The sequence below is a fragment of the Spinacia oleracea genome, chromosome 6, assembly GCF_020520425.1.
Source record: "Spinacia oleracea cultivar Varoflay chromosome 6, BTI_SOV_V1, whole genome shotgun sequence".
Classification (NCBI taxonomy): Eukaryota; Viridiplantae; Streptophyta; class Magnoliopsida; order Caryophyllales; family Amaranthaceae; genus Spinacia; species Spinacia oleracea.
The window spans coordinates 102,639,247-102,664,115 of NC_079492.1; the positions used below are offsets into that span (position 1 = coordinate 102,639,247).

The following is a 24,869-nucleotide window of genomic DNA, read 5'->3' on the forward strand; positions in this document are numbered from 1 at the left end:
AATTGGTCCAATATGTCATCTATTCTAGGCAAAGGATACTTGTTCTTGATGGTGTTTAGTTCCCTAAAATCGATGCATAATTCCATACTCTTATCTTTCTCCTTAAAAAAAAACACATGAGCTCTTCACGGTGATGCACTAGGCCTAATATATTCCTTGACCAAACAACTCTTGCAACTATGTCCTAATTAGCTCATTTCAGGGGGTGTCATGCTATACGGTGTTTCAGATAAAGGTGTCGTTTCAAGATTTAACTCTATAGTGAACTCAAATGCTCTAGCTGGTGACATACTCGCAATTCCACTCGGAAACACATCAATGAATTCATTCGCACTGGGAACATCCTCGATCTTCACTCCAACTTATTTACTCCCAACTAGCACACTAGAGAGAAATAGCTCACACTCCCTATTCATCAATTTCCTCACTTGCATTACCGAAATAACTAAGGGTTATTGGACTTCTCAAAACGTCTATATGAGTTCAATCTTCCCATAGGGTTCCTTAAACTTACTTTCTGAATTTCACAATCTACCTTAGCCGTGTAAAAACTTGGCCAATCCATTCCCAGAAGTACATCTAGGTTTCCCAGATTAAACTCTATCAAGTCAGAAAGAAAACGCAATCTTTTATCTTTAAAGACAAGTTCTTAAACAACTTGGTATATCTTAAGGTTACACTAGTATACTAACAGGTAAATCAATCACCTCCAAATCTACTAAATTCAGACTCTTAACAACAAATGACGAAACAAAAGAAAGAATTACCCATGAATCACACAACATTTTAACTAGCACATAGTTATAGAAAAAGTACCATAAGCTACGTCTGCAGAACGTTCAGCTTCATTTCTACTCACCACGAATTACATCCTTGAAAAGAATAAATAATAACTCAAACTCCTATTGCTTTAACTTTAAACTGTTGTAGCTTTGCTACTTATTCTCCAAAACATTAAAGAACTAACTAACTATTACAACTTCAAATGTTTAAGGCATCTTGCCTATCTTTTCTTTCCTTGGAAAATTGTGAAGTGAAATCTAGATCCTCACTATTCGTCGATCTTCTCAAATGATCCTATGTTGGTGTACTTGAAAAGAAGCATTTTATTCATGAAACAAACAACTTAAGATCTTACTAACGATTTCCCAACCAAAGCATAATCAAAATTTAATAAAACAATAAGTTTGGTGGAATCAAACAATTTCTATGCACATTTACATGCAACACTTAAACATTAAACACATGCGCATAGCAATTAACTTCTTATGCTATCAATTTACTACTAATGCACATATAATTCTATCCTATATGCGCTTCTTATACTACCCATCTCTCGTAAACTAAAACATTGAAGTAATTTAAATAATAAAATAAAACGAGAATAATGATAAGAAAATAAGAAAATCAAATAATAAATAATAAATTAATAAAAATATAAAATTAATAAAATAAAATAAATTAAGAAAATTCGTAGCGAATAAAATCGTAAATGAAGTTATTAATTTGAAAAAAGATTTATATTTCCTAAATAACGAATTCTAACTCTTGAAACAACTAAAAAAAAAAACTGAACTTCTTTAAAAAAAAGTGTACTCATTTTTTTTTGAATAATAAATAATAAGAAAAATAAAAATGTCGAAAGTATCACTTTAACTTGAATAATAATTTGATTTCGAACTTAAATAAGAAATATTATATACTTTCAAACAAGATAAAAGGAAATCGCCCCCCCAAAAAAAAGTACCAATTTTTGAACACTATAATACGTAGAAGCTCGATTTTTAAGAAATTTATTTTAAATAACTAGATAGTTAGGCGCCTAAAAATTTATTAAAGTAAAACCTTAGCTTCTAGATACCACTTTGTAACACCCCGGCAATTCTCTCTTTTCTAAAATAACTCTTTTAATATAAAACGTAGAGAATTATCAAGGCATTATCGCCCGTGTGAAAACGTAACGGCTTATTCAGAATTTTACACCGGAAAACATAAAACTAACTTTTAGGTTCATAAATAATCGATTACATATTAAGTCTAAAAACCAATTAACGGAAATAAGGAAATACGAATAGTACGACAAATTTCAAATCCAAATTAACAAACCAAATCACTTAACCAAACAAATCTAAATACAAGCTCTCTAATCCCGATCCCAATGATGCATCATCTTCAAACCTGTAGATGGGCAACGCTTATTGATCCTTACAGACTGCTCACCAAAGATGGGTCATCACAGGATCAATAAGGCATAGCCATGATCAACACACACAAACAAAGCACGTAATCAGCAAAGCTGAGTACTACATACTAAAAGCAATAATAATCCTAACATGATACTATCAAACGAACCATCCTAACATGATACTAATGAACATAAATAAGGTCAGACAAACATAATAATTTGACGACCATACTTGACTAGACTAGGCTAGACTTATAACAATAATATTATTTTAGTTGAAATAGACAATGGACCGAGTTTTCTAGCTAGAGGCTTCACTAAGGAAGACGAGGTACGGGCGCGACTCCGTAACCTCAGTGACCTGCGATATCGAGGAACGTTTGAAAAAAAAATAGGACACGGTGATCAGTCCGGTCCGAGATAAAGGCGATGGGCTACCACCATGAACCTCAACTCCTGTTTGTCCGTCACTTTAGACGTGCACAGTCTAAAGCTATTGCTACTCAGTTTCACTTTACATGATTTACAAATTGACACCCTGTTATGACTCAACAATCACATAAGGCATACAATCCACATTCATTTACAACTGTTTTTATCTTGGAATTAAGTAAGTGATCACAAAGGCATCAAACAAGACTCATTCCAATTAACTCCAATCTTTCCTTTAATACTGATCAACCCTGTATATGGGTATAAGGTTTCAACTTACTAAACGAGGTCCTCGGCCCTCATAAAGTAGTGAAAAGCTAAAAGGGAACAACAATCCACTGATCTGAATTATATACAAAGTAATCTAGTGTTCCCAATCAAACATGTTTGCATCAATCATCCATACTAACATGTTATAATCCTCAAAATGCAATATAGGTTCAATATGTCTACCAACAGTATTAAACATGCAATTTCAACCTAGCTAAGCTCATCAACAATATCAACATAACCAATTTCATTAACAATTCCACATGGTTTCAACAATTAACACACAATCCAAGCACACAGGTACGTACGTACCTTGTGTAAACAAACTGATAGGCCACTTTAACACTTTCAAAAGTCGCCTAAAGAGAATTCTCCGCCTAAACAACCAACAAGTAATCTCAATCAATTTCTAATCATTGGCAACCATAATAAAGCATTCTAAATGCATCCTAAACATATTTAGAACTTTCCCCAATATCAAAACTTAAACATTTTCTTTCCTAGCATCATAATTATTGAACTAGTGATTGAAATTCGTTGAAAACTTTTTGCAAACATCGTACTTTAAATTTTCACCAATATAAATTCATTTAAAAGCTTCACCAAGGTCAATCTACGTTCCTAGTATCTCAAAACAACCAATTCAATAATTCATACTCAACCTATCATGATTAATAATCATAAAAACCTTGAATTTCATACTTTAAACAATCAAAAACCAATATTTCAATGTAATTAGATAATCTGAAAATTAATAACTTTATTATAAAATTCATATAATCTTAAATTTATAATTTAAATCACAAAACCCATAACTTTAATTCAAGAAAACATAATTCAAATTAATAAATCATGATTAAGCCCTAATTTAATTTTAATTAATCAAAACTGAAAATTAATTCGTTTTTAATCTCAACATCAAATCTGAAAATCATATTCACCATAAAAATTATAAATTTAATTTAAGAACATAATCTAAATTAACAAGCTTTAATTTAAAATAATTAGTTACTTAGGGCTTAAGAAAGTAACCAATTCAAGAGGGGGAGAAGGGAGCTGGCCGGCGGACGGTGATGGCTCGCGGCAAGGGCTGGAAACGGTGGCTGTGTGCGGTGGTCGTGGCCTGGGTCACGGTTTGCTGCGTGAAAACGAAGGGAATCGAGCCATGAGAATAAGAACGAAAATAAAAGAAATAAAAGAAAAGGAGGAAGGAGGAGAAGCTTGAAGAAGAAGGAGTTACCGCGCTAGTGGTGGTCGGCTGGGTCGCTGTCGCGGTGGTGCGGCGGCTGGCGGCGAGTAGTGAAGGTGGGAGAGGGCTGAGTTGTGCGTGAATTGCAGTAGGAGGGTTTCTCTTTTCTTTTTTTTTTCTTTTGGTTTCACGTAAGAATAGAGGAGAGAAGTGGGGTATTTTGTTGGGTTTGTTGGTTTGGGCTTTGCCCAATTGGGCTAGGAGTAGGATTTAGGTTGATGAATCCAAAATGTTTAGTATTGCTTTCTAATTTCAATAGAACGTGGTTTCGTAATTCGAAATCGCTTTAACGTAAAATTCGAAAATACATTTTGATTTCGTAAATCGTTAAAGTATTCCAATTGAAATAGAATAATTACATTTCAATTACATATTCGTTTATAAAATCCGTAATTTATGTTTAAATATATATATTAAATATATTAAATATTCGTTAAGATATATAAATAAAATTTCGGGGGATTACAGATTGTGTTCACTGGTGATGAATGCAGGGTTCAGATGGTTTTTTTGGAATTTGTTGATGGTTTTGGATTTGAATTGGATTTTGTTAGCTGTACATGAATTTTATCTAAATCATATTTAAATCTTATGAATTATGAAATTTAGCATAGTGATTGAGCATGTTTGATTAAGTTTTGTTATGTTGAATTTTGGTGATTTAATGGATGTAGGAAGTCTTTTATGTTGGATTTGTCGAAAAAGCTTGTCTTATTTGTTTCACTCAAAATGCTTGTTCATCTATATAATTGTTATCTTCTTCAGTTTAGTTTCCCTATTTTCTGCAGGAAAGAGGTAAAATTTCTTCTCTAATAATCCTTTTATTACTGTATTAATATAGTTCCTAGAGGATGCAGAGATCAGAGCAGCTTGTGTTCGATCAGGTTGTCTTGTTCTTAGCTGCATGTCATCTAAAGTTTGTGGTTGTTTCTTATGTGCACGATCTTCTTAAAACCTCATTCTGGAATGTCAAGCCAGTCCTGTAAGCGATGATATTTATTGCTATTAGTCGTCAATTGTAGTGATGATAATTTGATTGTATTGTTATTAATCGTCAATTGCAAATAAATTGGAGAATATTTTATGCAATTCGTTGGATTTTATTGCAATTTATTGCAATTTGTTGGATTTTGTTGCTATTAGTCGCCAATTGCGGTGATGATATTTTGATTTCTATGCTAATTGGTGTTTATGGTTGAGATGAAGTTTACATGAGCTACTTGCATAAATGCGAGCTTTAATTACTTAAGTATATAGGTTCAAAAGATATTGTGGTTGAACCGAAATCTGCCTCAGGTGCACATATATTACTAGTAGTTTCAGTTGTTCTTTGTCCTACAGTAAGACTAGTTAGTAGTTTCATCCTCACTTATCTTGCAGTAAGACTAGTTAGTAGTTTTAGCCTTACTTTTTTCCGAAGTAGTTGTCAGTAGTTTCAACCCCACTTTGTCATGCATCAAGAGTAGTCAGTAGTTTTCAGCCGTGCTTCGCCCTGCAGTCAAAGTAATTAGTAGTTTCCTGTAGTAAAAGTAGTCAGTAGTTTTGACTGATTATTTTGGTTTTGATGTTGAATTTTGTTTCCAAATGCTCATGTTATTAAGGTTCCTTGTAGAACGAAGAGCTCCAGGAACTTGTAGAGAATTTTAATGTGTGTTTGGCCTTACACATGTTACTTATAGTTTTAAAAATCAAACTAGTTTTAATAGATGGACCTCTCATATAAACCAAACTTGTGTGCCTGCTATAAAAAGAAACGCTCTTATCTTTAACATTAGACCCTATTGCCAATCTAGATTATTCGTGCCTCCATTTTATTTTATTTTTATAGTAGGTTTTTGTTTTTGTTAATTTCTAGATTCCTCTCTGATTTGCTGCTTATGGTCTTCGAACTACAATGCAGGGTGACCTTCCTGGCCGCAAAAACATGCTTGGTAGCAGGTTCAATTAGAAATGAATATCACACAAAGTGCGAAGGAATCTTTGGTCAAGAACATTTATCACGGGCCACACTCTGCATGGGGGTTTTGCTGCTGCAGCTGCACATACATTGTTGTCAATGATTGTGTCTGTCGTATATTAATGAATCCACTATAAGGATGACATTTGTGGTTGGCGGAGACATCAAAATGAAGGTATCGTTAGACCGTATCAAAATACTTCTTGAACTCATTGAGGTAACATCTATGATATTTTCCAAGTTCAATTTAGTAACTTTAGAATGTTTTGGACATTAGCCTCTCCGTTACTGAGCCTAGTAACTAAATGTCAAAGGGATTAAGATGAAAATTTAATTTGAAGGCTGGTCATTGTCCTGTTTATTTTCTTAGTCCCCAATGTGTTGTCAATCATACAGGAGGGTTCATAAAAGTGAATCAAGCTAGCTTGATGAAAATGCACCTAATGTTTGGATAAAACTTCAAATAACTTTCCCTCAAAAAAAAAAGAAACTCCGAATAACTGTACGGAGTACCACAAACATTTTTAAAATATCACTTTATTTATGTGTTCTCTTTATCCCTCTAAAATTGAAAATTATTAGGTGCATCCGAGTGCATCATGTATTCAAGGATATTTATATGACAATTGGTGGGCTCTATCACATTTTCTCCTCAATTTTAAAGAGAAAATGTGAGAGGGTGCACAATGCACCCGGATCCATGTATGTTCTACTCTAAGATTGTCCTATTGTATTTTTTTGGGATAAATTTTGAAAATGTTGATCATAAATTCTCACAAACCTATATGGAGTACAAAATAATAGTCACGTTGGTTTATGTTAGATTCTTTGCAATGTGTGTTATCAGAGTATCAAGCTTTTATGTTTTCGCACCTGCAAAATTGGTATTTAGAGACCTTGAAACATCAAAAGTAATAACTTTTACAGGACATCTGGATTATTAATTGATAGCCGCTACCTAAATTGACATAATCGATTCATATAACCAAGCATGGTAATATTTTTTCTTAGCAAGTTGTGTAAGGATCAAAATTTAAATTTGACTGAGGTTATACTCGTAGTTAATCGATTTGTATAACTAAACATGAATAATTACCTGATCTTTACCCATGAAGCACAATGATAGTTGTTTACTAACTTTTTGGTGCAAATGAGTCATAACGGCGGGAATGAGAATTGATCATAGGATCAACTGAAACACAATAATCGTGATTTACTAATAATAGTGGTTAAAACTAATGACATATATAAATATTATTTTTGTACAAAATGAAGTGCATATGTTATGTTATGTGACATGTTCGAATCCCCGCTCCATATGTGACTTGTACCGTCACTCATTTGATTTTGTTAACACAGTTCCTTTCCATTACGGAGCCCGCCAAACCTCAACTGAAGGGGCAAACCTATAAAAGCCAAAAATAAAAATAAAAAATAAAAATAAAAATAAAAGTTCTTCCATTAGAGCAACAGCAGTAGTACTTCACTTCAAATCTTCAATACAGCAAAAAAGTGGGAAAAAAACACAGAAAAGAGGAGAAGAAGAAAGAGTCAGATGAATGGATAGAGTAACAGTAGCAAACGATTTGTCGTTTCGGGTCGGGCTCACGGGCCATAGCGGCCATCTTTGCATCCAACCTCTCCCTCCCGTTGAAGCCGACAATCCTCTCCGCGACCTCCCTGAATTTGTTCTTGTCAGTTTTTTCTCACATTTTTTTTATTGTCAAATTTGATTGAATTGTAATTGTTTAGGGTTTTATAATTGATTTATATTTTGCAGCTTGAATTGAGATTAATGTATTAGTTTTTGTGATTTTAGTCAATGCGGAATGGTTAACTGTGAAATCATATTCATTTTGATGACAATAGAGTGTTTTGCGGGCGGTTGATGTTTGGTGAAAGTGACAGTGTTGTAGTAATGATTGCTTGCTTTTCTACTCATTGTTTTATTCTTTACTTCATGTTAATGGCTGCCCTTGTTTGCACCTGTTATGGAGGAGATATGAATTTGGAGAAGAATATGGTATTCTTCACCTTGCTCAATCCTATGTCCTACTGTTCTAACATTGATTGTGGAGATAGCCGATTAACCGGTGCTTTAAATGGGGAAAATGGGCAAATTGTTGGGTTTTTTTGAAGGAAAAAAAAAAAAACTGAGATGTAATTGTAAATATTTGAACTTGATTAGTGTGAATTTTGTGTTTACCGTATTATCTCCTATTTGAACGAGTCATGCAACAAGGGTGGAAAAGTCTGTCGAGAATGTTATTCATGATATAAATAACAGGTGATCATGAGACCTAAATGTTGTGGTGGTATAATTATTTAATTGACATTAGTCTATATATTTTTGCGGGTTGTTGGACAAGTCCTGTTCTTCATGTTAATGATCTAGAAAGAAATCCGACAAATGATGTGGTCGTAACTGAACAATGATGACTTTTATGCCCTTTCTCCTCGTTTCTAATATGACAAATCACGGAGTTTAAGTCAACAGTATATTTTGTAATAGCCTAATAGGATTGCTAAATACCCTGTTGAGCTTTTGCTTAAGATAGTGTATATTTTTTTTATGCTCCAACACTAACAGTCCATTTCCCAGGATATTGATTTCACTGCCAAAATCATAGAATTTATCATGGAATTTGATTAAACCTTCATCAATTTCAGCCACCTGCATTTCCCGAGGAAACAAAAGATTCTATTAAGGAATATATAGAGGACAAGTATTTAACACCAAGATTGGACCTCCATGAGTTCTCTCCTGAAAAAGCTGGTAGGGACTGGGATTTTGACTGGTTCAGCAAGGCCAAAATACCTGTGGAGCCATCATTAGCACGGACAGCTGTGTTTCCTGAGTGGGAGCTACCATTTAGGCGCAAAAAAGGACAAGAGCAAGGAATATGGGAGCCTCAGTCAGTGCAGGTGTGTCCTCAGATCTAATATTCATTCTGACGGCAATTTTGGCCTTCAGAACAACTTGTTTATTTTGCATCTTTCGTGTTAGTTACATTCTCCTTTATAGGGTGTGTATTTGACTAAATGTAGTACAGGTCCATTAGTTAAATTCTATGGATGTGAAACATATCACTATGCTGTTGCTATAACTTTGTGGTTTGTGATATGATCTTGAACTCTGGTCCAATTTACTCTAGGTGGAGATATCGGAATTAACTGCAGGAGTAGAAGACTCTAGTGCTTTGCCACGAATTACAGGGCCTGCAAAGGACTTTGTGAGGGGGAGCCTTCACAGTCGCCCTTTTCATCCAGGTGGGTTAGATGGATCTCAGTCTTTACCAAGGGTTGTTCCTGATGGTTCTTTGAATGGTGACTGGACTCGTGAGGTTCTTGAGGGTGGTTCTGCAGAAAAGGCTCCTCCAAGCTTTAGGCAAGGATTGGATTTCGGCAATCTCAAGGTAAATTGGGTTGCACTCTGTTTGAAAAGTAAGGTACAGTTTTTAGTTTTAAGAATTATGCTATTGTATTTGAGGGTATTAGACCATCTTATCCAAAACTTTATGAAGAAATATTCAAGGACATAATAAAGTAGCCAGGGACCTTTTTTTTTGTGACGCGAGGCAACTATTTAACTGCGTATTTACCCTGGTATTTATTACTAATTCTAAGACCTTTTTTGATGTATTAACTTTAGGCATATCCTTCTTCGTGGAGTGTGAATGAGTGCCAAGTTTTTCCAAAGGCTGTATCAGATGAGAAGCAGGTTAGTTGATGTTTAACATGTTATCTTTGAAATTGATAGTAGCTGGATTGCGTCAGTATGTATGAATACTTGGATTGCGAGTTTTCAAGTTCTGATGATTTATGTTTTTAGATGGCTTTCATTTTATTATTCTTTTCTGCATCTGAGACATAGTTCTTTGCAAGCTTGCCAGTTCTCTTTCTCGCATTCACATATGGATAATGCTTCATCTCCCTTTCAATGTGTAGAGTACGATGTCTCTGCAGTTTGATGATTTGTTCAAGAGAGCGTGGGAAAATGATTTTGCTGAAAACGACGAATCTGATGGTATATATATGCTCTTTCCACCCCCTTTACTCTATAGTAAGCGGGGTTCATGATGGCTAAATTTGAGTTTCTGGTGTAGTTCAAAGTTACTAGTATTCTTATCTTAAAGAAAGATATTGTGGGGAAAAAGCTGAAAAGGAAATTATATGAACAAGAGACAACACATACCTATGAAAAGAAAAACTCATATTGTATTTAGAGATTTCAAGTAACGGCGTATCAGTTGTGAGTACTGTACATGTACATCTATACTACTCCCTCCGTCCCTTAATACTCGCACCGCTTTCCTTTTCGGGCCGTCCTTTAATACTTGCACCGTTTCTATAAATGAAATTTTTTATCAATATTATATTATTTCTCACACTTACCTACTACCCCACCTACACCCCTATTCTTTACAAAAAATTATTTAAAAATTCACATCCTCCACTCACCACTCCCCACCTCTTACGCATTTCCCACTAACAATATTAAAAAAGTACCCCACTATCAACTAACACCATTAAATTAATAAGTCAATTCAAATGTCTTAAACTCCGCACCGGTCAAACCGGTGCGAGTATTAAGGGACGGAGGGAGTATATATTAAAAGGCGTTTCTAAAGAAGTTTACATGACACATGGTGCTCTGTTTATTAGTCATTCACTCTGTGATTTTCACATACATGAAAAAAATGTGAAATATGGGTTGTATAAGGTTTGAACCCCTAACAATGTGTTTAAATAATAAACCCTTTACCATTATGACATGACATGTTTCATGTTATCATCGCGAAAATAAAAATAAAAAAATGAAAATGTTACTAATGCGGTAACCCGGGGCATCGCCCGGGCCCAAAATCTAGTTTGATGATGAAGAGGCGTATAAAAGAAATGGCACACACTCTAGTACTCTACTAGTCTAATGCGTCTAATGTCATTGTAAAAAGTATGTGACGAGGATCTCTGATTATATTTACTGTGTATTTGACTAGTCACACAACCTTTTAGTCTTTTCCTTTGATGATTTACTGAATGCGTGTCCCATATCTTGGCTTTAATGTTGAAAATACTAGCTGTGTACTAGTAGTCTAGTTCTGAGGGGCCCTTCTTCTTTTCTTTTTGTTTAAAAGTATTTTTAAAGAATTTCTGGCTTGATTACGTAGGAATGTGACTGTTGAAACTTTAAAATCATCTCCTCGATTTTCTTTTCTTTAAGCATTGTGCCACTAGGCTTGATCATATAAAATTTACTTGCTAAACAGCCTTTATCAAACAATTGTAATAACATGTCATGTTGTACTTAGTACGGAAGTATTATATGGAGCATTAGACTTGCTGAGAAAAGTACCAGTTTCCCTCTTTTTTTTTTTTGCCCGTGTATTTACATGTTTTACCTTTAAAGTCCCTGTCCTTTATATTTTGGGTTACTTGAGTAAAGAGAGGATGGCGTCACTGAAAGAAGATACCAGCATTTTCTTTTGGTGTTTATGTTACTGCATTCCCTACCAATAAAAAACTGTTGAAGAGGTGTCTTTTACCTCATCCATTATCTGTTTTTAGTTGTAGATAATTTACAGACTTTTTCCAATGAAGTTGAGAAAGTCACTATTGGGGTAATTCTTCAGCTTTGGACTACAATGAACTGTTCTCAACACATACTTTGACTTTCTACCAAGGGTTCAGGGAGAATAGCTTCTTAGGCCCTCTTCACATGCACTTGTCTGGGTATGGCTGTATAGCCAGTATTCATCTGAGCTTATTTACTAGCCGTAGGCTGTAGCCTTTATAGAGGAACTGGTGTAACGTTACTGACTACTGTACAACGAGCTTCAACATTAAGCGCAAAATACAGCTGTTCTGTGTAGTTGCACCTGTCTAATTCACCGAATATTTTTTTTTTTCCATATTTTATTCAGTTTGGTGTTTCCACTCACTCTTCATGTAGTAACATAGTTACTTTTTTGTAAGATAATGAATCGGAAGCTGAGTGTAAGGAACCAGAAGCAGGGTGTAATGAATCTGAGATACAAGTCAATGAAGCTGAACTCGAAGGTGATGTTGCGGATGTTAACTTATCGGAATTAGATCAAATTCTATCTGTGGAATCTGCAGTGTTGGATTTAAAGGTAGATGTGAAGATTGAAGAAGGTGACAAAGAGCGTAAAGAGGTAACATTCTACCCGTCCTTCATGAACTTGCGATGTAAATGCTATACTGACATTGTAGATCCTTTTGTATTTATGTTGCTTTAATGAGAATGCTATTTGCAGTCCTGGGCTATCCGTGAAAGCAACAATAGTATCGCAGATCGTTTTCATGAACTCGTTCCTGATTTGGCTCTCGAGTTTCCGTTCGAATTAGATAGATTCCAGAAGGAGGTACTGCATCCGCGCCTTTCATTTTTCTCTAGATTGCATACTAAGTTTACTTGGCAATCAACATGACAAAGAAACATGAAGTTCTCTAGAACTGGGGTGCGTTTTTATTCACTTGATTTTGCACTTATCTGAACTTATTTTAGTTGTAAGGTAGACTTGGGTAGCCCTTATTTTTCCTTAAACTCACTAATCTAAACTTACTTTTCCTGGATTGAGATAATTTTTCCTGGAATAAGGTGAACATAACAGGGAAAACGTTTGAGACTGGTGTTTGGGAAGTCAGTTTCTCTGCTAATCGTTAGCATACCTAACCGAGTTGCAGGAAACAGTTTACATATTTTGCTTTGGATCATATATCTTTTTGGGTGCTAATTACGTGCAACCCACCCAAAAATAAAATAAAATTAAACAACAATAAATCGTGGCAAAGCCACACCCACAATGTCTTCTTCCATAATCTTGCGTAATGCTGGGGGAGGGTCTTGAATTGTAGCAGTTCTACAGCTAACCAATCCACAGTTTCCCTTCCCTGTGGCAATGGACTTGAACAAGCTAACAATCAGTTTTTGCAACCACAGCTCCTTACAATGCATAGTGAGTATTGTTCTGCTATATTTGGACACGCTTGGTTATCCATTTGCACCATTAACTTTGCTATCCCAAGTTCCCCAGCTAGCTCTAAACCTTATGTGTCAGCCATATGTTTCCCGGGAAAGTAGAGAAAATCCCAAAATTTGAAGAAAAGACTGATTGAAAAAATCTAAAACAATCTCTTATAATACCTCCTCTTGCAAATCCGGAGTTCCTTTCGCCACACCATCAAAATTAAGAGTGCATTAACCTGGAGGGGCTTTCCCGTCTAATGTATGCTTTTGATAACATGTGATGTTTGGGGTTACATATTCCTATTTGTATTTACTATTCTACTCATAAATTTACTTTACATATTTGGTAAGTTTGAGTTGGGAGTTTATGAATTTGTCCACGTAATGGGTGATGTCTCCTGATTTAATGATTTTACAATGCTGCTAGTTTATGAGTTATTTTATTGTGAAGTTTTATTGCAACTCTGTGGTTTGTAGCATAATGAATGGTATTTAGATTTTAGACAAGACAGTTCATTCTAAGTCATGGCTGGCATTGACGCTTCAGCGTTGTTGAGTGTGGTTCATATTCAAAAGGCATCACTTACCTTATTTGTCCTTCACAGTTATTCTTTGATGACACTTTCTATCACACACGGTCCTTAAGTTATGGATACTTTAGTGTCGCTGAGTTTGGCTCATATGTGAAATGCAACACTTCTGTGTTTGGCCTTTTCCAGCTCTTCTGCAAAAGCCTTTTCTATATAGGAATAGTTATCTGTTCTGAACTTTCAAACTATCTTGCCTATTACCTATCGTAAAATAAGACAGATATGTACACTGTCATGACTTTAATTTTTGATCATCTCTTGTGTGCTACGGTCTCTTGGAGCTTACCTTCCTCAGACTCCAATTGTTTCATTATACATGGCTGTATTATTTTGGGGATATCACGACATTCTCTTGGCTCACACAATATGTATATTGCAATAAATTGCATCATGGCTCTGTGTAAGCTGGTCCAAGAGTTCAGTAATAGTGATATTAGCTCACTTGCCTTTGCTTTCTTCCCTTCTGTATCACAGGCTATCTACTATCTTGAACAAGGGGAATCTGTTTTTGTGGCAGCTCATACATCAGCTGGAAAGACAGTTGTTGCTGAATATGCATTTGCGTTGGCATCAAAGGTATGGATACCATGGAGTATTATTTTCTACCTTAATGACAGATACTCCTGTTCTTTGTATCGGATAAAAGAAACCATTTTTGATATGCCCTCTGTATGATGTCTAATTCTAGAGCTAGGTATGCCAACCCCCATTTATTTGTGAGCTTCGGGAAAATTTTGTCTTTGTTGTGTTCACTTTGTTTCATATATCATGCTTCTACACTGATTAAGTTCTGTGTGCAGCATTGTACTAGAGCTGTATACACAGCTCCAATCAAGACAATCAGCAATCAGAAATACAGAGATTTCACTGGGAAATTTGATGTAGGTCTTCTAACTGGCGATATAAGCTTGAGGCCAGAGGCATCCTGTCTCATCATGACTACTGAAATATTGAGGTCAATGTTGTATAGAGGTGCTGATATTATCCGTGACATTGAATGGGTAAGAGGGTACAGCTTCTTGTGGCATTCTGATGTACTCCCTCCGTTTCAGTTTAATGGTTACAGTTTCAAAAAATGGGTGTTTCAAATTAATGATACACTTTGCTTTATTCCATTTTTGGACATATGACTCACATTATTTTATTATTCATTCTCCACTTATGCTCCACTTTAAATAATTTTATTATACTTTCACTACAACATTCCTCTACTTACATTACTTTATTATTCTTTTCTTACAACATTCAATTACTTACATTACTTTATTATTTTTTCTTACAACAAACCACTTTCTTTCACTTACTTTCCAATAATTATCTTGGTTTTTGTGAAAAACAAAGTGTAACCATTAAATTGAAACAGAGAGTATATATGTTTTACTTGCATTATGTTCTTATATTCCTTTTCATTGATGGTATGCTATAGGTTATATTTGATGAAGTGCATTATGTCAATGATGCTGAAAGAGGTGTTGTCTGGGAAGAAGTTATAATAATGCTTCCTCGTCACATTAATTTCGTCCTCCTCTCCGCCACAGTAAGTATTGCTTAACAAGATCCTTTTCATCAAGTCAGGACAACCAACTTGAAATGATCGTGATTAATTACTGTGTTGAATCTACTACTTGTGGCCTTCAAATTGATCATATAGTTGCTTCTTTTCTTCTGCTGCATTAATGTTTAGCATATATGATTTTTATTATGATATAAGAGTGATTGCAAACTTTTATTTGGATTTTCTAGCTTGCTTGTGATAAGTTGGAGTGATTTCTATAGCCTGCTATACAGTCTTCCTGAATCGTTGGGCTCCTACGTGTCATAGGTAGAAAATTGTCAGACATTTACGTATATGTCAAATGGATTAATGTATATTGTTGTAAATGATTTGTTGATAACGTCACATACTCTAGACCATATATCTGATTTTGATTTTGGAACAATGTGACTCTTTGCATTAAGAAGAAGAGCCATGTTTCTTGTTGGCCTTTTTTAGAAATTCTAGGCCATGTAAATTTGGCCAAAAGGAGCAGAAGGGGCCCATATTGGGAAGATAATTCGTTTTCCCCTTCTGGAATATGGATTTGGGAGAAAATCAGCTGCACTTGGAACATTGTTTGCCGCAAATACTATCAGTTGTGGGCATAATGATTTTGGTGGCTGTAAACTCTGTAGCGAGTTGGACTGTTGAGAAAGGGGAGTGAAAGAAAAATGAGCCGGATATAGGGGTAGGAAGAACAAAGTGTTGTCATTTCCTGCTCTCATCCTTTCCCCACTTTTTACCATAATGTATTGGTTGGAATGTCAAATGACATGTTTTAGTTCCATAGTTTAATACTATGAAGCAGTGAAAATATTTGATTGGTTGTGGCAACTAATTTTTGCCTTCCATTTTAGTTTTGAAACAGTTGTTATCTATGTAGAAGTCTGTCAAATCAGCCTGTTTCCTACAGTGTTTTGGTTAGGGCTCGGGTAAATCCTTTTAACATTTAGACCTCAGACCCTATGATTTGATTGAATCCATGCTAGTGGAACTTTTGTTGTTAAGATATAAGTGCATGAATTAAATTGACCTTTTGCTTTTCCGGTAATCAGAATCTAATTAGATACTTTTCTTGTTATCACTACTACAAATAGCGTACTTTAGCGACGCTTTTTAAGTCTTTTTCCGACGCCAATAAGCGTCGAGAAATTTTCCCTCGACGCTTTCCAAAAGCGTCGACAAAACTTGAGTCGAGATATTTTCTCGACGCTTTTTACGTCGTTAATGTAGTCGCTTTTTGTCGTCCACTCTTTTAGTCCTGCGTCGAGACTCGACGCCTAAAAGCGTCCAGAAATTACTTTAGAGGTCGAGAATATCTCCTTACCCGCCTCGTTCACCATTTAACTATTTAATGTCTTGACGCCTACAAGCGTCAAGAAATTTGTGCTGGTGGGAATTTTAAATATACATAAACTTGACATCGCATCAAAAGGCTGTTTTTTTTTTTCACAGCTATATATACATACAAAATTATATATAAAAATAAACTTTATTTGTCATAAACTTATAATTAAGACAACAAGATCAGTAACACCTGACTTTTAAAAATTGGTCTTCGATCACGTATCATTAAAATTAACTTATAAAATCTAAAAGTACATAGTAAAAATCCATCACACACGATAATGTTACTAATTAACCAAATTCCATAGTACACAAATGTACTCCGTAACTAACTAAACAATCCAGACATTAGACTTCTGAAATTATATCTATGTTACTAAACCGAAGAAGTAATAAAGCCTAGGAAACTAGGATTTAACAGTGGTAGTAGGTTATATGATGAAGCTCGAATGTCCTGCCCATGTTATATGATGAAGCTCGAATGTCCTGCCCATGTTGCTCGTTATCACGTTGGACGATCTTCAGAGAAAAACAAAAACAAAATGAAATAAGTATGAGTAAGAAATCAATATCAACCGTCATAGAAATCAACCAAAACGACCACAAAACAATAAATGCCAAGAACGCATCTCAGGTTAGAAAACGGCCAAATAGTATATTTTCATGTCTATGACAACAGTTTGCAGAAAACTACTAGTCAATATACCAAGATGAGTGAAGTTCTTTGGAAACGATGGGGGAGGAGAGAGCGTGAGGGTCGCTGGACCAACAAAACAACACATACAAAATTACCATTTCAATAACAATTAAAATCAAAGCATTTAAAAAATAAGCACGGGCAAATAGTTGTTCACAACCCGGACTCCCACCTTACATTACTATTGTTATTGGCTATTCTCTACTAAGAGTCTAAGTGTGTCGTTAATTGGAAAATCTCCAATAGTGCCCAATATCTCTAGTATCATTCAAGGTTTTTCTTCCCCATTTTTATTTCACTATATTGAAAGAGGGGGAGGGGAATGGAAATTTGATAAATATACACACCAATAATGGTCTAAAATCTGAATCTGCAACAAACATAGACTCTTGTTTTCCGTGTAATTGACATACTAAGGAATTCTAACAAAGTAGTAATACCCAAAACACTTTGCGATGCATACGTCACCTAGATGAATTTGGATGGTTTGAATATACTTTAAGTTCTATTATCTTTGAACATAAACAATGGAACTTTACTAGGCTAGCATGAAAGCGCACGAACAAATACTAACTTTTTTAGGCTAAAGTTTCCTTGCCTTCCACAGAACTACTCCTAAGTAAAAGCACTTCTTACAGAGGACAGGGAGACCAAAAAGGCGTTGGTACTTTATAAAATACTAAGAGTAAGTCAAGTTAGTAATTGGGAAGGCTTTACCAAACTATAATTGGATCACACAATTGAACAGAAAACTCATTTCTCTATAAAGTGGCCAGGCATAAAAACACCCCTTTATATTTAACAAAAAAATACGTAACTAACCGAACCACAACCAATTAACAACAACTATGAATCATAAGTTGCTACATACCAGCAAGACGCAAGACCACTGAAATATTAAAATACTTAAAATGATTTGAAGTTATCAGATTTGCAGAAACTGACAAGTAATATCGTCAAGCAAACATGTCACTTCCGATTTCCAAACAAGCTAAGCCAGATACTACAGAAGTCACAACTTCTGATCTGTAAAGCTACGAGAAACTACTTCATTGTTCCAATATGGCAAACAAGCTAAGTCAGATACTACAGAAGTCACAACTTCCGATGCATTATTCAGGCACATGAAAAAACATAATCACCCAATTATGAATCGCTACAATAGAACTGCTTTCTTTTTGTAAAAAAATAGCTAAATCATGACAACCATCTTTGCTACTAAAGAAACATACCATTAAGACAGTGCTGATGCCAAACATGCCGAACTCATACAAGAAAGAAACCAGATAAATGCCCGAGTATAGGTTTGGAACAAAAAGAATATCATCAAGATCCGCATCCGAGATTGATCAAATAGTTGTGAAAATAAAGGGTAATTATATGTTGAATGATTCCTTTCACTTACAATGCGAAGATAAAACAACTAGAGAAATGCAGAACTCCCCTTCTAAAAACTATACCTGGTTATAGCTAAATTAGCAGCGTATCTAATATTTCTGCAAAACTCTCTGATGGACTTAAAAAGATGGACCAGATTGACTGCTTTGTCATAGGTGTCCGTCTAACAGTCTCAACCGCAAACAGTTGAATAAAAAGTGGCCACATGATCAAGAGATTAATTAATAGCTAACAGTGTAATTGACAGTCCAAGAGAGCAACATTGTTTTCAATAATCAAGGTACAGAACCAACTCCCTTTTCCTATATTTCATATGATAGCTAGGAAACATACATATGTTATCTTAGCCATAAGACTTGGATGAGATTATAATGGATAGAATTAGAACGCTAATCCTAAAAAGACATCAAATAAATGCAGCATTAATTATGTTAGGCTTGAGGTTTAAATGTGATTATAATATAAGTTTAATAAATAGACACTTCAAACTCCAAATGATGGGCTATGCTAGTCCTTATGGATCTGAATACAAACACAGCTACAAACTACATATAAACAAAGAACGATGAAATTATTGCGCGCACTTTAAACTAATCTGATTCTCTAACAAAGAAACCTAACCCAATCAACTACCCAAGCACTATCACTTGTTGAAACACAAGCGCATAAAGAACTAATTGTGCGCACTTACGTTAGGCAACAAATATCAATTTACCAAATTTCACAATTATGTCTGACTATTCGAATCCTCTTTAACCACCAATTTACCTAAATTCAAATATAAACCCTAAATACGCAAATCTGAATTAAACTCAAATAGAGAAGAACAAGCATCAACCAAAAATAAAGAATAAATCACATTACCTATTGTTAGACACGACTTAGGTTTTCTGGACAGAATGCGAGCCACCTTCTGTTTTTTCATGGAACATGGGATTTCTTGCTATGGGCAAGGCACTTTGATGATCATAATGAGGGTTACAAACTTACTACCTTCAAATTGGTGACACCTAATTCCTCTAATAAGTAATAACCTTACAGTCCAATCAACTTCAAAAGCGGCGCGCTGATGCAATAGCTCTATACTCAGCTCTGAAGAGGATTTTTTTACTTGTACCTTGCTTTTAGACTTACATGTGATACGAGACTACCCAAATAATAGAACGTAACCTGTAATAGGTCCCCTTGAGTGAGAGCAGGCAGCGTAATCTGAGGAAAAACAGTTAAATAAAGAATATAGAAGCAATCGCTAAAACATACTCTGGAAAAAAATCCTAAGTAAGAATCTGTGCAAAAAGTATTTTCAACCTTAAAAGAAAATACAGAAGATAGAAGCTATTCTACAAACATACTCATAGGCTGCAAGGATCAAGAACTTTTTTGTTTCTTTAGGGGACAAGGATCAGGAACTTAATACCTACACTGACCATCAACATAGCTTAGCTTAGGAAATATGTACATGATTAAGCTAAAAGGGGGTTGTTTTTAGTTGAATTAATGAATTTAGAACAAGCATGTAGATAAGTTTCACCAGAAACAATTGTAAGTTTATGAACTGGTGGTAATCAAGCTAATTAACAAAAACAAGCGGTAATAAAATTTGTGAACTGGTGGTAATCTAGCTTCACCAGAACCAGAAACAAGGGCAAATATCTGAGAAAATTTGTCTTCCACTATATATTTGTGAAATTCTATCTCCAAACTAACAACTGACATCCTCGCAAGAAACAATGTGTGCGCAAATCTTCAGTTTTCAACAGCTTAACATTCCTAAAATCTCACAAAATTCAGAAAATACCAAATTAAATTTTTTAGAGTGAAGGAAGCAACAATAGGCGGTGTGATGTAAACGGGATACTATGAGAGAGAAAAGACCTTGAAATTCCTAAAATTTACGCTCCCTGAGCATTAGTGAATCTCCCTTTAGCTTAAAAGTAAGTACCTTCCCACTTTTTGCCACTAAAAATAAGACTGGGTGACTTCCTTGAAATAATGCAACTTTGCCCAATTAGAAACATTGGGATTAATTAAGGATTAAGAGAATACATGTATTAACAGCAGATACTTATATTGTGAAAATCCAAGCATGTTTACATGATGCTTTATTGTACTTCTGGCTGGATATGTCATCATGGCTCAGCTAATGGGAATGTACACTAAACAAACACCTAGCACTGTTTACATGGAGACTGTATATCCTGTCATAAGGCAAGACCTCCGTGTTCTTTTCAACTCTACTAATCTTATCTAATCCTCACAAAATTTACTAATACTCATAATGTTTTATAATAACTTTCAGTATGTTCAGCTAATTGTTCTTGCACATCTTCTTGTACGGATGCAATATCTTTACCTGGAAAAAGGCGTGAATTAATTACAGCTTCATCTTCGACTGAGGACCTTAAATTTAGAGAAGCCTTCTTAATCAGTTCTGCTTCGATGACTGCTATTGTAGGGGTCTTGTTCATTCACCTGTAACTTGCAGCCAAAGGGCACTCTCTTCTGCTCTAACTCAGGCCATTCCAGGCTTTCTCTTATTGGTAATAATTCAAAAATAGCCTGCATAAATAGTGATTATAATGATTTATAACATAACCGTGAAAATTGACATTCCTACAAAATCACATATGAAAGGACTGACTTCCAACCACAATCAGTCATTGGCTTATCTATAAAATAAAAAAGAAAAAAAGAAAACAAGCAACAATTATCACAAAAAAACATGGCTTTAATAAAAACACATTGTAAGATCTAGACATAATTTGAATGATGGCAACAGTAAAATTAATTGAATCCAAAATTAGCAATAATAAACATATATTGCTATTAGTCCAAGAATTCGACATTGAGAGTAAACTAATTTTATGTCAAATTAACACCATAATCATACCTTGCGACAAAAAATCAACTACAAGAGAGAATACCCAGTTGAAATAAGAACAAAGATTTTCAATCATGACATAATAACAAGCTGAAAAGAACAAAGATTTCAACAGCATTCAGAAACGAAAAAACTAACACAAATTAGGGCTAGAATCGCAAATTTCTACTCAACATAGACAAATTAAAACCCAAGTTAATGAGCGAACAGAAAATTACTCGATTCTAAATCAATTATATAAGAAGAACGAAGTCAAACTACATGATTCAAATGCAAACAAATGCCGAAAAACCCTAGAAATTCAGATTTCAAAAAAAGAAGAACGGAAGATGAAAACAGAAAGAAAAAAAACGAAAGATTATTTTACCTTTCACAAGGCCGACAAGGTAGAAGATGATAAGCCATTAACACGTCGAACAAGATCTACAAGTTTAGAGAACGGAATTTACAAAATTTGGAGAGGTGAGACAGAGAAATACAAGTCCATGAGAAGACAAATGAGGAAGCTGCGTTGAAAGAGGCTTACAATTTCATTGAGAGTAGAGTAGATCTGAGATTGTTTAGCAGGAGATGAGAGGCGGTGGGTGAGAGATGAGAGATGAGAGGTGAGAGGTGGGAGCTATTCAATGAGGTAGTTTTTCTTTTTCCAGAAAAATGTGAAGTTGCGGGTAACCTGTAGTTAATTTGCCAAGATCACGTGGATTGCACATGTATTCTCGACGCCTAAAGTTATCTAGATTGTTCTGGACGGAAAAAAGCGTCGTGATAAGCGGGAATTAATTTATTCCACCAACGCTCATATTCAAGCGTCGAGCTCTTGGCGTCCATAAACCAAGGCTTTTGTAGTAGTGTATATTGCATTTGTAGATAGAATGAGTAGTGGAGAATCCTGACATTGATTGTTCGTTAGCGTACCCTTATTTCTCCGGCATCTCTAAATTTTTGATGTCTTTATCAAGTTTTATCTTGTAGGTTCCAAATACAATAGAATTTGCTGACTGGATCGGCAGAACAAAACAGAAGATCATCCGTGTAACTGGGTGAGTACATTCTGATAATTGAGGTGCATCAGTATAAAAATGTATCATATTATAGGAACTTGTTCTTAATGGAGGTTCAGAGAAGTGAAAAAATATTTTTCCTGTATACCAGTTTCCTTGACATAAGTTTTGGATACCAGGACCACTAAGAGACCAGTCCCGTTGGAGCACTGCCTGTTTTACTCTGGAGAACTCTACAGAATTTGCGAGAACGAAATTTTTTTGACACAGGGCCTGAAAGCTGCTAAAGATGCACACAAGAAAAAGAATTCTAATACTGGCAGAAGTGGCCCTACAGCGCATTCAGGGTCTGCAGCGGGTTCTGGTGCAGCACATGCTCAGAATCATGAAAATTCTCATCGTGGGAAACAAAAACATTCTGTCAACTTCAGTGGGAGTGGGACTGGCTCAGGGAACTTTACAATTGGAAGCCAAACCAACTTTGGCTTAAGACGATCAGATGCCTCTTTGTGGTTGCAACTTGTGAACAAGCTCTTAAAAAAATCACTTTTACCTGTAAGTGGTTTTCTATTATACTGATTAAAAGATTCTGATGGTACTGGCGTTCTATATAAACGTGTTCTTTTATTGTAATTGGTATCTTTGATCATGTCGTGATGCTTAGTATGGGGTTGGGAAGGGTGTTACTTTGACCAGATTGAGAATAAGGGTTTTGCAATGTCTACCACTGTTGTCACTTTCTTTGGGGTTGTGTGTGTGTGGTGGGGGGGGGGGGGGGGGGGGTGGAGGTTCAGAGAAATGTAACAGTCTGTTATATTGCCAAAACAAGTTGATTTATTTTATCATACTAATGCTTATATTTTCTCTGATCTATTCTTTTTATGTTACTTGCTTTGGTTCTTTAGGTAATCATATTTTGCTTTTCAAAGAACCGTTGTGATAGATCAGCTGATAGTATGACGAGTATCGATCTTACCAGTAGTTCGGAAAAGAGTGAAATTCGTGTTTTCTGCGACAAAGCATTTTCACGGCTGAAGGGGTCTGACCGAAATTTACCTCAGGTTAGTAATGCTGTTCTCATGTCATCCTAGATATAGTCTCAGAATTTAATATGTTAACCTTTTCACAGATTCTCAGAGTTCAAAGTCTTCTTCATAGAGGAATCGGTGTCCATCATGCTGGGCTTCTCCCAATCGTGAAAGAAGTTATAGAAATGCTATTCTGCCGTGGTGTAATTAAGGTAGGTTGTTTTCTTGTTGTCAGCATTTTATCAATCGAATGGTATAATTACTCCTTATACGGATGCTGTCTCTTAAAAGCTGATAGGAAACAAGTGGCAAGAAAGGAAGATATTTGTGGTGAATGGGTGTTGATATTACCTGTCTCAGAACTTAGTTATGTAGAAATAACTGAACAGGGAGTTTGAGGGCTTGAGAGTTAATTATGAAACTTATGGCCTAGAAAATGCTTGGAGTTTATTCATTTTCTGGTCACCTTTCCTGCTTCTTTTGTGGGATTCTGTCCTTCTGGTGTATTCTACATTTTCCGTTCTGAATTTTTTTTCTTCTCTAAAATATGTTGCACCATGCCCCAGTATAAGAGCTGATAAATGAAGCAGTTGAACTCTCGTTCCAATTCTTCAACCTTACAATTCTTTTCATGTACTATTGTTGCCAAAGGTGACAAGGATCTTGAGCAGGGACTGATACTGACAAACATTCACGTCCATTTTTATTTTAGGTTCTGTTTTCAACGGAGACATTTGCTATGGGTGTCAATGCTCCTGCCAGAACGGTACGTTACTTTGTTGAACTTATTCTCATTATTAACCTTGTGGTGTGTTCTGTTTACTTCAGAAGTTTGGTTTCCCTCTTCAGTCGTAGCATATTATGATCTACTAGTTTCTGTCTTTCCCCACAGCACCCTTTGCCAAAGAGGATCTTTATCACAATGGTCAGTGACAAGGGGTGTTTTGTTAGCCATTCATAAGAATTCCACCTTTATCATCTCCATCTTTTCCTTTCTTTTGTTGTGGAGGGTCATTTTAAGTGAAGTACTGAATGAGCTGATATCTCCACCGCGTTAACCAATGTTCTTGCTCTACTTATTGTCAATTTTAAGGTTGCTACAGGCTGGGTTATTTGGCTAGCTAAAAGATTACCTCATCATTGTTGGATGTTTAGGTAACTCTTGGTTTTGAAGTGAACCTTTGTTTTATAACAAAATGAAGTTCAAATATTACTCCCTCCGTCCCATAATTATCGTCCTATTTGACCAAAAACACGGATTTTAAGAAAAGTGGAATATAGTACATGAAAAAGTGGAATAAAGTAC

At 35.3% G+C, this 24,869-nt stretch overlaps 1 protein-coding gene and 1 long non-coding RNA gene across 2 annotated transcripts in view; one reads left to right on the forward strand and one right to left on the reverse strand.

The window, feature by feature from the left end:
* The first annotated feature begins 7,427 nt into the window (after positions 1-7,427).
* LOC110792682 (DExH-box ATP-dependent RNA helicase DExH11) overlaps positions 7,428-24,869 on the forward strand; it is a 38,286-nt gene continuing 20,844 nt past the window's right edge. The window contains exons 1-15 of the mRNA XM_021997500.2: positions 7,428-7,787; positions 8,764-9,018; positions 9,249-9,509; positions 9,746-9,814; positions 10,042-10,120; positions 12,070-12,269; positions 12,372-12,479; positions 14,149-14,250; positions 14,475-14,675; positions 15,101-15,211; positions 22,507-22,574; positions 22,715-23,090; positions 23,441-23,596; positions 23,665-23,775; positions 24,276-24,329. Of these exons, the coding sequence (XP_021853192.1) occupies positions 7,653-7,787; positions 8,764-9,018; positions 9,249-9,509; positions 9,746-9,814; positions 10,042-10,120; positions 12,070-12,269; positions 12,372-12,479; positions 14,149-14,250; positions 14,475-14,675; positions 15,101-15,211; positions 22,507-22,574; positions 22,715-23,090; positions 23,441-23,596; positions 23,665-23,775; positions 24,276-24,329 (2,286 nt within the window). The 5' untranslated portion in view covers positions 7,428-7,652. The remainder of the gene's footprint in view (positions 7,788-8,763; positions 9,019-9,248; positions 9,510-9,745; positions 9,815-10,041; positions 10,121-12,069; positions 12,270-12,371; positions 12,480-14,148; positions 14,251-14,474; positions 14,676-15,100; positions 15,212-22,506; positions 22,575-22,714; positions 23,091-23,440; positions 23,597-23,664; positions 23,776-24,275; positions 24,330-24,869) is intronic.
* On the reverse strand, positions 16,779-19,649 carry LOC130464061 (uncharacterized). Its single transcript, XR_008924353.1, has 2 exons — positions 19,518-19,649; positions 16,779-17,077 (listed from the first exon to the last, which is right to left on the reverse strand). It is a non-coding gene; the product is annotated as an uncharacterized lncRNA (long non-coding RNA).